Here is a 17,581-nt window from a genome sequence, read left to right on the forward strand (position 1 = left end):
CGTGAGGGAAGCAGTCCAGGATCTAATGTAAGTGCATTACACTTAGGAATTGTGTCTTTTTCGACTCCTTTAATTTAGAAGAGTTCCTTGATCTCTTTTGTCTTTCTTGACATTGACGGTTTTGAACCATAAAAGCTAATTATTTAGTAGAATGCCGCTGAATTTAGATTTGTCTGATGTTGGCTCATTATTAGATTCAGATGATGCATTTTTGTACCAAAGTGATATTTTGCCCTTCTAAGTGCATCATATCTGGAGATTGCCCCAGTACAGGTGATGTTAATTTTGACATTTGGTGATATCTTCTAGATTTCTTTGGAGTTAAAGCATTGAATTTAAAGCTTTGAGTTTAATAGCTTATTTGCAGGGATATACTTTGAGACTATCATTAGACTTTAAGCTGCTAGTTTTAGCTTCTGTTGATGATTTTTTAAATTTCTATCATCTCTCCTATGTTTATTGGTTGGCATTTTACTGTAAGAATGAGCTTTTCTTTATCATTAATTTATATTGGTATGGACTCATGTATTATTATTTTTGAATTATAATTCATTACTGCCCTTACATATTTTGATGTTCAGATTATTCCAGCGCAGGACCCTTTCATAGCTTCTGTGTCCTTTTAATTCTTTTAAGAATTATGTCCCCATAATTTATTAAGCAATTCCATACTCTCTGGCAGAAGATGTACCAGGCTTGGCTACACTTTTCCTGATCCAGCCTTGGAATTAGCCTTTTCTCCAAATAGCTCTGGTTTGTTTTGGTGGAGAATGGTATTTAGAAACCAAAATTAGGGCTTCTTCTGAGCCCTCTCAGCAGACAAAACTTGGAAGTAAATGTATGTATGTATCTTTGCATACATCTACACCTTTCTATATCTATAATAAAAACCGTAAGTTTATGCTGATACCTCCAATTTTGATGCAACACCCATGAAGTACGTTTTAGTTATAGTCCCCTGTTTTGTATTAGTAATTCCTTTCTCTACCAGTGAGAAACCTTGCTCCCATTATCCTCAATATATTTACTCATTTGCTCAAGTCTAAAGTACAAAAGGTGTGCACATCACTCTAGAATGGAAACCTACTAACTAGAGTTCAGTATATGCTTACAGTTCTTTTAATTTTTAAAGTCCAGTAACGTAGGATGAAGTAAACCAAACTTAAGGATATAGTTAGATGCTTTTTGACAAATGCATATGCCCATTTAGTTAACACACCTGTCAAGATATAGAACGTTTTTATCACTCTTTATATCCCTTCCCAGTTAATCTTCCAACCATCAAAACAATCCCTTTTCTGATTTTCCCTTCACTATAGATGAGTATTGCCCATTTTAGAATGTTATATAAGTGGAATTATACCAAATATATTCTTTTGCGTCTTTCTTTTACACATCCAAATATCTGTGAGATTATCTAATTCATTGTTGGCTGTGTCAGTAAAACTTTGTAACTTAAAAAAAATATAACTTTGGCCTCAGGAAACTTTTGTCAATAGATTTTTATTCCTTTTATTTTTATCATCTTTGTGGATTTCTGAAAATTGACTTGTCCCCCCAGTATGAGATACACCATCTTTCCCTTTCATATCTTTATTTGTTCTTTGTAAAGAACGAAATAATTCTAATCAGGGAGAAGTTGGGAGGAATTATATGTTGTCCTATGCAAAGGCCTTGACATATTGGTCCAGAAATAAGTTTGACCTAACCTACTTTTCCATTGTGGTTGTTATGTATATTTTTTTGTTTTGTTTTTAACTGCAATCAGAGGAATACAATGCATTATCAAAATGAGTCCTTTCAAAAATACTTTGAGGTGCTCCCCATTGAACATGTAGATGAATAGACTTTGGGCTGAATACACAAATGTTAGATCTTTTATTATTGTCCCACAAGTCCTTGAGGCTCTTTATTTTGTTTTTGTCTAATTTATTTTTGTTGTTTAGATGGGATAATTTCTATTGATTTATCCTCAAGTTCATTTTTTCTTTCCTTTGTTATCTCCATCCTGTTATTGAGCCCATTCGGTGAGTTTTTGTTTCTGTTATTTTATTTCTTCCTTCTAAAATTTCCATTTAGTTCTTCCTTATATATCTTGTTTCTTTGCTGACACTTTCTACTTTTTATTTGTTTCAAGTGTGTTTGTAATTGAAGTATTTTATAATGGCTGCTTTAAAATCCTTGTCAGATAATTCCTATTGTCATCTTTGTACTGATGTCTGCTAATTGTCTTTTTATCATTCAAGTTGAGATTTTTCTTAGTTTTTGGTATGATGAGTGATTTTTGTTTTATTATTATTGTATCCTGGACGTTTTGGATATTATATTATGAGACTTTGAATCTTATTTAAGTCTTCTATTTTAGCAGGCCTCCTCTGATACCGCACCAGCAGGGGAGGAGGGTTGCAAGGTGGGGGTGGAAGTCCAGACTCCCCACTTGGCCTCTACTGTTAATACCTTGGTGAGGAAGGTAGGGCATCTCTTACCTTGGGTGGTGGTGGAAGTTTAGGCTCTCCACTCAGTCTCTACTGACACTCCAGGGGACGATAAGGGGCTCCTTGCTACTGATGGGCAGGGGTGGAAGTCTAGGCTCCCTAGGTGGCCTCAATTGACAAGAGTGAGGGAGGGATTCTGTGCTGTTTGCCTTGAGTAGAGGGTAATTATAGTTGAAAAGGTTGTGTCTTGCTAGATTACACCTTTCCCAATTCTTCCACAAGAGAGGGCAGGCTTTTCTTGTTGGATTTTTTTTGGTTGTTTTGTTATTGTTTAGCTTTAAGTGCTCACTGGCATTTCTGGGTTGCAGGCTCCTCCATTGCCCAGTTGTGGATATATAAGAGGCAAAAAGAAAACACAGAGAACTTACTGTCATGCTGTCAAGTTCCAAGGCTGTTAGCCAGACCACCTTCTCTCCACCATTCAGAGTCTGATGTTTGTTTTTTATATATTGTGATCAGGGTTTTTAGCTATATCTAGTGGGGAGGAATAGGGAGAAGTATGTCTCTTCGTCTTGTCTGGAACTGGACATCCTAAATGGTATAAAAGAGAAAGTAGTCCATAGAGAACTTAATTAAAAATAAAATGCTCAAAAATATTTTATTCTTAAAAATATTTTATCACCATATTTTTCTAAGTCACCAAGTTGTACATAAGGTTAAGTATATTCTTTGTTTTAGATTTATGTGTGTTTATAAAAGCACATATCTTTATTTTCTTAGGATTATGTACTGAAGGACTTTACCGTGTTAGTGGAAACAAAACTGATCAAGACAATATTCAAAAGCAGTTTGATCAAGGTAAGATAATTATGTAAAATAAGATCATCGCTTTATTGTTTTCCTTACTGGAATTTCATGGTGGGAAGATTGATTTTCATTTGGAAACTTTTTAAGTTTTGGATATTGGTGGGAAAGAGTTTTAAAGTGTGATTAATAGTATTAAGGAGAATAGCTACTGCAGTAAAAAGGTACAGGAGACCGAGGAAAAGTCTGTTGTCTTTCCAATAGCAGGAAAGTCATTGATTACTTTAGAGCCTTTTCTTTTAGTTAAGGAGCTGGGTACTAGGGAATTATAAGAGGCAGGAAACTTTTAAAGTACATTCGCAATAGAAGAAGAGATTGAAGACAACAATAAGAGGCAGTTGGGTCAAGAAAATACAGTATTTTATATATATTTATATATATTTTATATATAACTGTGTTATATATTTTATATAACACAGTCGTGTGTTGCTTAATGAAGGGGATATGTTCTGAGATATGCGTTGTTAGGTGATTGCGTCATTGTCTAAACAGTGTATGAGAGTACTTCAAAAAGTTCATGGAAAGATTGTGTTATCTTTTAATTCTGTTTTTCATAAACTTTTCGAAATACCCTCGTACATCATAGACCTAGTGGTATAGCCTACTACATACCTAGGCTGTATAGCCATTATAATCTTATGGGACCACCATCATATATACCGTCAGTCGTTGACCAAAACGTTAAGTGGTACATGACTGTATTTTTAAATGTAACTGTGAAGGCAGAAGAGATAAGAAAGGAGGAACTGAAAAAGAAGCCATTTGGTATTGAAGCAAAGTCCTTCATAGGCCCAGAAGGAATGGAATGCAGTAGAATAGGTATTGATTTAGAAATGAGACTGCAGGGAATAGCATAAAACAGATATTTTGAGGTAAGATTCAATATTTTATGGCCTATATACTCTCAGTTTATTCCCATGTTACATTCCTAATCCAATAACCTATCTCACAAATAAGACTGTGATTGAATCTATATAAGTCTGTCACCATAATTAGAAAAGCAATGAATTGACTTATGATGGATCAGCATCTTTGTGTATCAAAGGTAGTACTTATTTAAAGGTTTTTTTCATATTGGGATAACTAACCATTAGAAGTAAAAACAAAGCTGGATTCCCTACTTACATTAAATTCTATATGCAATAAAAGATATAGATGTAAAAATGAAAACCGTGAGTACTAGGGAGAAAAATGAGTAAATATGTTTATTGTCTTGGAGTAGAGAAAGGCCTAAACTTTGATAGGAAACCTAGAAAGCATAATTAAGGTGATAGACTGGACTACCTAAAAATGTAAAAATTCTGTATGAGAGTGTGGATAAAACATAAACAAAGTCAGGAAACAAAACTATAATCATGGGGAGAATGTGGAATACCTATGCTAGATCAAGCAATTCACATCAGAAGAAAGCAGTATACCAGTAAGTATATGAAGATATGCTCAGCCTCTATCAATGATAAAGAAATAAAAATTAAAACAAAAGGAGTATTTATTTGTTTTATTATCAGAGTGAAAAAAATTGTTGGTAAGGGTGTAGGCAAATAGGTTCTTGTATACTGTTAGTTGTGGGTGTCTTTTGAGAGGCAGTTTGTGAATATCTATTAAAATTCAGGTAGCTTTACTAGAGAGATTTCACTTCTAGGAATTTATGTTACAGAAATCTTTGAAAGATTTCTTTTTGAGAGATAAACTTTTTTTCATCATTGTTTGTCATTTTTAAAAAGATGCGTGGGAACTTCCTGTGTGTCCATAAGTAGAATAACTAGGTAACCATGTAAACTAATGAAGATTTAAGTTGTTGAAATGGAAAAGTGTCAGTTTTTGAGTGGTGCTTATGTATGTGTGTGTGTATCTATGCTTTGTTGCCAAACAGTATTGTAAAGTCTCGTGTCCCATTTTTAAAAAGTATTATATTAGAGAAACTGGATTTCATCATATTAAATTGGTACAGTTTCACTTCCAGTAATGAGGGCAGGGTAGTTAATACCAAGGCTCTTGAATATTACTTCCTGGTTTTTGTTTTCTGGTCCTGCCACTTAACTATCTTTGTGCCCCAGTAAAGTTAATTTTTCTAAATCTCAATTTTTTCATCTCTAGAATGGGGGTGATAAGAGTAACTATGAGGATAATAAAATAATGCATATGGAAAGTTTTCTGTGCCAGGTACCATATTAAATGTTCATTGTGGAGCTATTATTACAAGGAATGTAGGCTAAGAAAATGAGCTTTAATCCTCAAGTGTTTATTATAGCATCTTCATAATATTTTTGTAAGATTTTTAAATGAAATAAATTTAAATATTCAGTAATAGAATATTACGTAAATTGTTCAATCTGGGGAAGTATTTTATAGCTATTAAAATTGTTTATGTAGGGCAATATGTATAAGTTCTTAGTACTGTTCTTGCAACTTTTCTGCAAGTTTGAAAACACATTATAATGAAATGTTACCTTGCAAAAACAAAATGTTTTAAAAAATTGTGAAATTTTGATAACCTTGGATAACAAAAATGAAATACAGTATAAAATGTATAGATGATGTATAATTTTTTTTAATGAGCAGAAAAGAGCTGAAAGGAAAAATGCTAAAGTGTGAACAATGGTGATGTTGATAATTTTTTTCTTTTTGCTGGTCTGTATTTTTACATTTAAGTGACTTGTTAATATTAATTAACCTTACAGTACATCCTTAGTATGTTCCATTCTTGTTTTTTTAAGTTGAAACTTCACTGATAACTATTTAAATTTAAACTGTTTTATACTAAAATTTTAAATGTGAAGTTAAAAGGTCCAGATTAGAATTTATATTCATAATGCCTTTCTTTTGTCTTTCAAATAGCTTATGTAAGCAAAATAAATTAAAAGAAGATAGATATCAGTAAAGTTCTTCAATATACTAATAAAACTAACAGTATATTTTATTATAAAAGAAAACGCTTCTTGCTTGGTTGTCTTTTCACTGAATTTTGTTAGCCCGTAAAGAAAAGTGGCTAATGAGACGACTATTAAATATCTTTCGGGTCTAGAAGTACCTGTTTAGCTTACTTCTGTAATAAATTATTTTCTCATAAATTAAAATATTAATTTTTATCTTGTAGATCATAATATCAATCTAGTATCAATGGAAGTAACAGTAAATGCTGTAGCTGGAGCTCTTAAAGCTTTCTTTGCAGATCTACCAGATCCTTTAATTCCATATTCTCTTCATCCAGAGCTACTGGAAGCAGCAAGTAAGTATAATACTCTGTGTTTGAGAGGGATGATGATGGCAGTTTTTGGATATTGATTGCTAAGTGATAAAATCAGTTATGCATTAGAATATGTAGCTAATAAAAAACTCACCTTATAAGAACTCTGTTTCTTAAAGGTATTTTCCTCTCAAAATAAAATCAGAATCCCTGGGGATGGCCCCCAGGAATATTCAGTTTTGGCTAGCCTCCTGGATGATTTAAATCTTCCTAGAAGTTTGAAGATTACTGTACTAGGAGTTTGAGGTACAAACTTCTAGTTTTTTAATTCAAACTCAGAGGCATTACAGTAATTCTCCCTAATCCATGAGATATATGTTCTAATGTCCCCAGTGGATGCTTTCCATGAATAGTACCAAACTCTGTATATACTATGTTTTTTCCTATGCATAAATTCCTACGATAAAGTTTAATTTATAAATTCGGCATGGTAAGAGGTTAACAACAATGACTAATAATAAAATAGAACAATTGCAACAATGTACTATAATAAAAGTTATGTGATGGCAGTTGGTCTCTCTCTCAAAATGTCTTAATATTTTCGGACTGCAGTTGACTGTGGGTAACTGAAACCTTGGAAAGCAAAACTGCTGTTAAGGAAGGACTACTGTATAAGAAAATTAAATAAGTCCTTCAAATTAATGTATTTATAATGTATGTCATTATACATTACAGAATTTACTTTGGCTTCATGTCTTAAGTCATTTTTGGAAAAAGTAAGTCAGGAATATGGGTACTTATTCAGTATTTATTTCTGCCTTGGCATCATTCATTCAAATGTATTTTGGTAAACAGATATTTATTTATCTAGAAAATGAGACCCTAAGTCTTTTTGGACATAAGGTAACCTAGTAATTCACATTGTTTCTCAATGGCTAAAATTAATATGGTTTCTAAATATTTCTCTTTAATGTTTCCTTTTGATTGCAAGTCTTCAAGTTCTTTTAAGTGAGACTACATCATTGATTTGCTTATGTTAAAGTTCTCAGTTAATTTTTTTTTTAAATTAAAAACCACTTCAATATATTTTCACAAGGTATAGTTAGTTTGCCTTATCATATTCCCATATGTAAACTGGGAAAATGGTTCAGTTGATAGTTTAGATTTTCTTATTTCTCAACTTCAAACAGTAGCCTCAGAACTTGCCTAGTTAGGAAATGTTTGAAGATTGATTTAGAAGTAATATGTTGTGACAAATGAGAATTTGTTAGTACTTGGTTATACTACCATTAAGATGTGGTATGCACATTGTCCTCTGAGAAGAAAGAACAGGAAAGCACTCTTATTTTCCACATATTGCAGGACTGCTTTTCAGTTATCCTGTTTCATAACTTGCATAAATTTGAAATGCTTATACAACCTATAAAGGAAAATTTTTGATAAGCAAAGTGGATTTACAAGCAAGTTTAGTGTAGACAAACTATGGGCTGAGGGCCACATTCAGTCTGTCACCAGTTTTTGGAAGGCTTTTTAGCTGAGAATCATTTTACATCAAGAAAATTTTATGACACATTAAAATTATATGAAATTTAAGTTTCAAAAGTTTTATTGGAACACAGCCATGCTCATTTGTTTATTACTGTTTTTGTGCTACAACTTCAGGGTTCATAGTTGTGCCCACTGTCTGGAATATTTACTATCTGTAGCATGAGTATTAAGACCATAGCAGAATTATAAGTAATTAGTTTATTCTAAATCAATATGTAGTTATATAAATTTCATGAGTAAGTTGCTAATATCCCATTTCTTATTACATCAGTGCTGAGTCACTTTGATCTTCAGTGATCAGGTTTACATGTAAAAAGGCTGTAGTAGTAGATAATGTTAGTTTATAGGATTTCTTAATGTGGGTAATTTAGCAGTTTCTTTAGAACATTTCCTTTGATTTTATTTACCTATCATCATATGCCTAAAACACATTCTTGATTGTCTCTTATAGTAAACATAGCAGGAATTTTTATCAAGTATTTTTTTTTATGAAATATTTTAAAAGTGCGTTTCACACAAAATCTTTACTGCTTTTAATTTTACAGAAATTCCAGATAAAACAGAACGTCTTCATGCCTTGAAAGAAATTGTTAAGAAATTTCATCCTGTAAACTATGATGTATTCAGATATGTAATAACACATCTAAACAGGTATTTTTATTTCCTCTCGTTTTTGCTAATAAAATGCAATACACATTTCAAACGTAAACTTTGTAAGTTGGGTAATAAGATAGAAAAAGGGGCACAAACTAAACATGCGGTTCAGTTTTAGGTCTTGATAATGGTTCTCTAATTTACATTTTCTAATATTTATCTAAAAAGGTATATGATTATTTTTGTACATGTAATGATTATATAAATGTAAGTGTGGTAAGCATATTTTCTTTATCACACTTATTCTTTAACAATCCTCTTATATAGAATCTTAGAATTTTAGTTACGAAATTTAACCAAATCAAACCTATTTGGGGTTGGAAAACTTGAGGCCTAAAGAGGGAAGCTATATGCCCAAAATCACTTAAGTAATATAACAGCACATTTTATGACTAGAATCTAAGTCTTAAGATGTTTGATTTGCTTTTTCTACCGTACTGTGTTGCTGTTGTATATCTTGCTTATTTTGTTTGGATATTTCACACACTGAAATTTTATCAGAAACTTTATATTACTATCTACCCTGACTGTTACCTGAAATGCAGGGCACTAATCCTTGTATTAATAGCCCTAAATACGTTAAGCTTCAAGTATATGCTTTTTCCTTAAAAAAAAAAAAGTCCTCCCAGTACCATTCATTAAGTGAAAGGCAGTAGTGTATAATGGTTAGAAAGCTCAGACTATGGAATCAGACAGGCTTCGGTTTGAAGTATTGCCAGATCTGTAACCTTGGACAAATTACTTATCCTTGCTAAGTCTTGATCTTCTCAACTATAAAAATGAGAAAAATAACAGCTCACAAATTTCTGAGGATTGAATGGGGTTGTTAGTATTTGTACTAATTTTTTCGAAAGTTTAGTCTCCATAATATTTTTTACTGTAATTTTAATGAATTGCAGTTTTTGGGGGGATGGGGGATTGTATTTTTTTCCTAAAGAAGCATTGTTGATACTACAGTTTATTTTCTTAATTAATAAGATCAAGGCCCAAACCAAGTACATTTCAATCTGTACCTCTTAAAAGAGAGTATTAACTAATGTTTGAAGTTTTATTGTTGCTATGAATGTAGTATAAAATTGTATTAACATTTCTTATAACCCTTCACCCAAGTCTCTTTCCCTAAGAATGTACCAGCATACTATATAACTAGTGGAAGTTCCTTTTTTGAAAAGTCCAATACCATGAGTGGTTGGTGTTAAGATAACAGATGTGCATCTGGTACTATAGAAGACCTTACCCAATATGGAATGTAGGGATAGTTTGTGAACGTATTATTGTCTGGCTGAAATAAGAATTGGACTTCATTAAAAAGAGTAGGGAAAGCAGGCAGAGGGCAGAGCATGTTCAAAGAATCACAGTGCTGGCCCACCATTAAAAGTATTTTAAATACTGCTTTTGGCTCTGGTGACACAACAGTTAACAACATAGCCAAAAGCATATTTGATGCATTGAGGAACAGCAAAGATGCCTATGTGATTGGAGCAGAGTGAAGGACTGGCAGAGTAAGAGATAAGAGGGACAATGCCAGATCCTATAGGACAGTATTAGTCAGAGTGTGGTCCATTAACTAACTTTAGTCCTCAAAATGTTTTACTGACAAGATCAGAGGGTCACTGCAGAATATAAATCACATATCACTAGGTATACTGTTGAGCTGACATTTGGGGATGAGGGTGCAGGGCAGACTTCCTTAATGAAAGAAACTGCATGATTTCAAGTTCTGTCCGTTACTCTGAGCAGCATGGGGATCCATTGGAGAGTAGAGCAGAGGAATAACATAATCAGACAAATTTTAAAAGGAATACTAACCTATATTGTAATTGGATAAGGCCCCTTGTGTGCCACATTCTGTTCTAAGTGCTTAGGGACACAGCAGTAAACAGTCACCCATTTTATGAAGCTTATGTTTTATTATAGGAGAAAAACAAAAAAAAATGTATAATGGATGACTGAAAAATTCCAGAGGTTGCAAAAATTAATCTATGGAGTTATTCCCTGGTTATTTTCTCTTTCACTCTTTACATCCTGTGAGCATCAAGTCACTTTTTTCTTCTAATTAATTTTCTATTTTCTTTCCTCTGCCACTGCATTTAGTTCAGGCTTTATCACTTCTCATTTAAGAACTTGTTTATAGTTTAATTTTATTTAATAGCGTTCTTTCCCTGCCAGTGTCTCCTCCTGATCTTCCTTTGGTCCTGATGCCAGAATGATCTTTCTAAGAGATCCTTCTGTGAAGATCACTTATGATTAAATAGCACTTTATTTCCTTAGTTTAAAATCCAAACTGTTTAACACTAGGTGGTCTGGTTCTAAGTTCTTCAGTTACATCTGATTTCCTTTCCTCCTGTGCAGAAAGTAAGCTCTACTGTATTAAATTAATACAGGTTGAGTATCTCTTATCCAAAATGCTTAGTACCAAAGTGTTTCTGATTTTGGATTTTGGAATATTTTTGAATATATAATGAGATGTCTTGGAGATGGGACCTGAGAACTGTTTTCTGTGGCTTATAGTAGAATGCTTGAAACTGGGTAATTTATAAAGAAGAGAAATTTATTTCTTACAGTTCTAGAGGCTGAGAAGTACAAAGTCCAAGGGGTCATATCTGGTGAAGGCTTTCTTGCCTAGTGGGGACTCTGCAGAGTCCCTAGGTGGCACAGGGCATCACATAGTGAGGGAGCCTAAAGCGTGCTAGCTCAGGTCTCTCAGGTCTGTCTTTCTCTTCTTAAAAAGCCACCAGTCCCACTCCCATGATAACCTGTTAATCCATGAGTGGATTAATCCATTCATGAAGGCAGATCTCTCATGATTTAATCACCTCTTGAAGTCTCTACCTCTGAATACTATAGCCAGATGTCCTACCCTGTTAATACTGTTACACTGGAGATTGTTTCAACATGAGTATTGGAGGGGACACATATTCCGGGGACACATATTCAAAACATAGCAGGAACCAAGCCTAAACACAAAATTCATTTATATTTCATATATACCTTATGCATATAGCCTGAAGGTAACTTTATACAATATTTTTAATAATTTTGTGCATGAAACAAAGTTTGTGTACATTGAACCATCAGAAAGCAAAGATGTCACTCTCTTAGCCATGATTTGTGGACAATCTGTGGTTGTTTGGCATCACCATCATTCGTGATTCTGAGTTTTTATGCTACCGATAAGCAATTATTTTCTTAAATTAGGGTACTTCAAAAGTTTCATAGAAAGATTCATGTTACCTTTCAATTTTATTTTTCCACAAACTTTTTGAAGTACCTTCATACTTATTCACACATAAGTACTTTAACTGTAAAAAGGATGACATATCATTAATACAGTGAAAAAATAATGCGTTCAAAGTGACTAAGCAGCGCAGTAGTATCACCTGAACACTTGTATCAGCTGTTAAACAATAGCAACAAACAGCACCAACAAACAACAGCAGGCTGTCAGTCTCCACTTATGGTGCTGTGTTTTGATTAAAAGGTTACCGCACACTGTATTTTATTTTTTTAGGTGAGGAGAAAAATCAGAAGCAGTTGAGGGACCAGGAAGTAGGTCCTCTAGGGATGAGGAGGCAGTCTGCTGGATGGCTTTTTAAAATGTTTCCTCCAGAGTTGTCTGCCTCATTAACAATGGTTTTTGTCTTTGAAAGTTTCTCTTTGATTTTATAAGCTGACATGGTTTCTTATTCTGTTCTGAATACACACTGCTCTAATCCTTCAGTAAACCCATCACATGTATTCACCATGTCATCTATAAGCACTTTTTCTGCAGTATTCACAGTGTTATCTTCATGGTGACAATAACAGGTTTATCCCTTATCTGAAAAGTTTATAAGAGGTATGGAATTTTTCACTTGTGATGTCATGTCAGCTCAAAAAGTTTTAGATTTTTGAGCATTTTGGACTTTCAGATTAGGGATATTTTAACCTGTAGCGTTCAACAAAATTACCAATTTATACTTCTTCAGCAATCTGTTTTAAGAAGCCCTCCAAGAGATTCTGATACACACTAAAGTTAAGAACCACTGCTTTAACTGAATTATTCTTTCCTACAATTCTTCCCATGCCCATCACCCTTGACTCAACTCAAACATTACCTTTTCTAGGAAGCCTTCCCTGGCCACCCTCCTTTGTACTTTTTGACTCTTCAGTTGGACCTGATGCCTAACAAAGATGTGGTATATATACTTAATGGAATACTACTCTGCCATAAAAAACAATGAATTCCTGCCATTTGCAGCAACATGGATGAACTTAGAGAAAATTATATTAAGTGAAATAAGCTAGGCATAGAAAGAAAAATACCCCATGCCCTCATTCATAAATGGGAGCTAAAAAAATTAATTTCTTCAAAAAAGAAACATACTCATGTTTTCCAACTTTATAGGTATGTCCAGAACCTAGTACTTGCCTACTACATAGAAACACCACACTGGGGCTACCCAGCTAGGTGTTAAAAGTATCATCTTTTAACAAAAGGTTGATTTTTATTCCGAATATTCTAATTTAGTCTCTTTTAACAAGTAGTAGTGACTTTTATCACAGAACACACATTTTTTGGGCCACATATTTTACCTCAGATGAGCAACTTCTGTGTTTGGGGGTTTCCTTTGGTTTAGACTTAAAATTTTTTTGTCTGTAAACTTAAAATTTCCTTCTACCCTGCATAATTCTGGATTGTTTATGTATGAAATGAGGGGTTTGGTGGATAAGCTCCTGAAGATCCCTTCCAATTTAATAATTTTGAGTTATAGCTCAAAATTTACCCCTTACACTTCTTGCGTATTAAAGATGGTGGTAGAAGTGCTTGCTCATGTATGTAAAGGACTGGATGCAAATCAGTTAATAACGCATGACCGTTTGTAAACTGAGGTTAAATAAGAATTTTAATGTGGAATATGAACTGAGTTGTCTTTCAAATTAAAATTTGTAACAAAGTGTGAGATATTTAATGATTAAAAAGATTATTTTGTGGAATACCAGAAACTAATTTTTTTGAAATTTAAAAATTCTCCTGGTTGTGTTGATAGAGTATTCTTTACAAAGCTTGTTGAAAAAGATGGAATTTCCTGGTTTATCTTTTCATCTTTACAATAGTCCTGTTTCTATTGCTGGAAACTCACTAAAATTTGTCAAATGGGCTTCTTATCTGAGGAAAAAAGGTGGAAGCTTGAGGGTTTTTTTTTGTTTTGGGGGGTTGTTTTTTTCCCCCATAAAAATTAAAGAGGCTTTCATATGTAAATTTAAGCCCCAGGGTGCAAAATTTTTAAAAGATTATCTTCTGTTCTTATAAGGAATGGATTTTTACTGCTGCCCCCCCCCCCCCCGTTTTAGAATGTAGTTGAATGTAGAATGCACAGGAAGAAAGATGTTTTAAATTTGAAGTTAGAATAAAAATGTAACACTAAAAAATCCGAGATCACGTCTAGCTTAGGGATTCTGTCCTTCTAATGATTTTTGATTTCTAAGTGTTTTTTCCTTTCATAATTTCAGGGTTAGTCAGCAAAATAAAATCAACCTAATGACAGCAGACAACCTATCCATCTGTTTTTGGCCAACCCTGATGAGACCTGATTTTGAAAATCGAGAGTTTCTGTCTACCACTAAGATCCATCAATCTGTTGTTGAAACATTCATTCAACAGTGTCAGTTTTTCTTTTACAATGGAGAAATTGTAGAAACTGTGAACACTGTGGCTCCTCCACCACCTTCAAATCCAGGACAGTTGGTGGAACCAATGGTACCGCTTCAGTTACCACCACCATTGCAACCTCAGCTGATACAACCACAATTACAGACGGATCCTCTTGGTATTATATAAACAGGAAGTAATTGTGTACAGCAAATTGGACAAAAAGCAAATCTAGACATGCATGTTTCAGGGTTCAGTAGTATACTTCATGTTTCATAGCAGATAATTCACATTCAAGATAAAAAATTTCTCTTTGAACTATATGGTATTCCTTATTCACTTACATTGCAAATCTAAGACCATGTGATAAGCATGACTGGAGAGGTTTAATTTTTATAAACAAAAATAGTTATAAAATACAAAGCTGCTGCTGCATGCAACCTTATTGCAATCAGTATATCATTCCTGTGGCAATTTCTGTCACATTATATTGTGAATAAAATTTTTCTATAGAAATTAAATGATTTAAAAACTCACATATATGAAACATTTAATGCTTTTCAGCCTGCTTTATGGCTGGTTTTGTTATTTGATGTGCTAATTTGAGCAACTTAATTTACATTCTAGCAGTTTGTGTAGATAACTAAAAGCCCAGTTAAGTATTTTATAATTTCAGGCTGCTTATGCCATGCTTGGGATGATGTTTGAAAGAAAGAAAAAATACACTTAACATATTTCACATTTCGGCATCTTCATTTTTACTTCTAAGTGAACCTGTGAATGATCTGATGAGGGATAAATGAACCTATTCCTTTTACACACATACCAAGGACATTCTTGTGGCTAAAGTGAATCGATAATGTTGTGCAAAGGATAGTTGTCACCAACTCATTTCTTTATGGTCCATAATGAAATAAACATTTTGTATACTGTTAATTCTGTAAACAGATGCATGTTCAAAGATCTATGATGGTCTTGTATTCTTAATCTAATATATTTTAGATATTTTAATTTTTTCCCTCTTGGGGAATACATTTAGTATAGTGTAGAAAATACTTCATGCTTGCTTCGGCAGCACATATACTAGAAAATACTTCATGACATTTTCATATAAGGTTATGTAACTTTTCATACATAAACATGTAATTTGTTGTAGAAGATTCTTTAAACCAAACATTTTAATCTAGGACTTAAATTTAATCTGTTCCTTGAATCTATTTTTATGTGGCCCTTAAAAACATATCCAAAAAATCCATTGCTAATATAGCAATAAAAATACTTTGGGTACTGACAGGCTCTTTGGAGTGTGTATATATAAAATTACAAACTTGTGTTCATATTCTTTGATGTGTTGTACTAAAATACAAAATGGCTTTTGCACCATTTTTAAAATCATTTTTTTCCTTTGATGTTGGTACCAGAGTTGACTGCTGCTTTGGGGGCTAAACATTTTGTTAGCAAAGATACAACCACAATAGTAAGTTACAGATAAAATTGTCAGAATAGTTGGCACAGGTAAATTTTGTTTGACTTTATTCAAAAGTCTTTCATTGTCAAACCATGCCACTTTTTTCTGGAAAGGAAAAAAAGTGGTTTGTTTTCCATTGCTAGGTTATATTTTGCGTAGTAAAGAAAAAAAATTCTTTCGTTAATGTTGTAATCTTCATAAATACTGCAACTTTAAGGTTATCTTATGTGTATTATAGTAAATAGATGATTTTGAGATTCAAGGCTCCTAAGAGTTTGATTTGCTCCATTTTTTCCTAAAATAAATATTGTCTTTCCCAACTGTTATGTTCTAGGTATTGTACTTCCAATGTTAACTTCAGAACCAAGATGTCGACATGAACCAGGCTGCTGTTGAAGTACATGTATATTATAAATTATCTTATTTGTGTTATACTCTTACATGTTATTATCTTTTCTAAGAAAACAAAGTCCCTATTATTCCTATTGCAAAGCACACAGGAATTAAGAAAGTACAGTAATTTAAAAAAAAAAAATCCGGTAAATGTAGTATTCTTAACTTGTTCTATATTACTTATACCTGTTGTCTATATAGCTTTAATTTATAGCTGTCAGTTTAACATTGGCATGTCTGGCAAAGAAAATTAAACTTTAAGAGTTTTATAAACTGTTTCTAGGTTGCTAAAGAATTTATTTTTCTACTATATATGGTATAGACAAAGCATCAAACTTATGTACAGGAAAAAAAAGCCTGACTATTTCTATTGGAAGTAAGCTGAAAGAATTTTCAGAGCTGTCTGTGTCTTCAGTTCGTTCTGTCATAACTTTGCTATTGTAATATGTGAATTCCAGTTTATTTAAGCTATTCTCTTTTATACTGTGTTAATTTAACATTCACTGCATATAGTACCATTTTTGTTATTAAAACTAGCATTTACCATTTTCCTCATTAACTACCTTATGACTTCCTAAAAATTTATCTCCACTTTTCTATGCATTCTATCATTGATTTGACACACTTCATAGTGAGTCATTTAAATATTCTGCATTTGGTTTAATTAATCAGTAGGTTACAGTTTTTGAAAATTAAAGTACAGTTTAAAGCTTAGTCTGTTACACTGAAGTGTGTTTGTTTTTTGCCAGGGTTATGTTTTTAAATATTAGGAAAATAATTCTGAGAAAAAAAAACATGATTAAAATTTTCTTCTGATAAGTTACTTGAAGGCTTCACTGTTTAGGGACATATAATATATGAGACTTCTTAAAGGATTTAAAGAATAGTAGATAGTGCCCTAATTATGGGTAAACATTAAGGCATTATTTTATAATATTAAATAAAATTCCATCCACACATTGCCATTGTTTAAGGTTCAATGCTTATATTTATTACAGCATTGGACTTAACAGTGTCTAGATTATAAATGTAAAGAAGCATAGTGGTACTCTATTTCAAATTTTCAGTAAATTTATTAGAAGCCAAATTTTGGCTTATTCAACAGACACCAGGATGTAAAATTTAGTTAAGAATAAAATTCCAGGCATAGTATATTTCCATTTGAAATGGTATTTGTTAGTAGTGCTTTCTCCCCACCCCACCTCCAACATTTACAATGTAAATACTGTAGGTGACAGCAATTTAACTTAGCCAAAAAAGGAGCTTTTATTTTCCATATTGTTTGTAAATAATGTAGACTTTTTTTTTTTTTTTTGAGGTACTGGAATCGAATTTCTAATATCTCTTAGATATAAACAAAAGGGAACAATTTGAATAAGAACTTAGGCCTTAGCTTCCAT

General features: G+C 32.8%; 1 protein-coding gene across 2 annotated transcripts in view; it reads left to right on the forward strand.

The window, feature by feature from the left end:
• ARHGAP5 (Rho GTPase activating protein 5) overlaps window positions 1-16,684 on the forward strand; it is an 88,409-nt gene extending 71,725 nt beyond the window's left edge. For both annotated transcript variants that reach the window (XM_063090913.1, XM_063090914.1), the window contains exons 4-7: window positions 3,216-3,293; window positions 6,397-6,528; window positions 8,580-8,685; window positions 14,182-16,684. In XM_063090913.1, coding sequence (XP_062946983.1) covers window positions 3,216-3,293; window positions 6,397-6,528; window positions 8,580-8,685; window positions 14,182-14,509 — 644 coding nt within the window. In that variant the 3' untranslated portion in view covers window positions 14,510-16,684. The remainder of the gene's footprint in view (window positions 1-3,215; window positions 3,294-6,396; window positions 6,529-8,579; window positions 8,686-14,181) is intronic.
• Window positions 16,685-17,581: the final 897 nt, after the last annotated feature.

The sequence above is a fragment of the Cynocephalus volans genome, chromosome 3 (genome assembly GCF_027409185.1).
Source record: "Cynocephalus volans isolate mCynVol1 chromosome 3, mCynVol1.pri, whole genome shotgun sequence".
In the NCBI taxonomy this organism is placed as follows: Eukaryota; Metazoa; Chordata; class Mammalia; order Dermoptera; family Cynocephalidae; genus Cynocephalus; species Cynocephalus volans.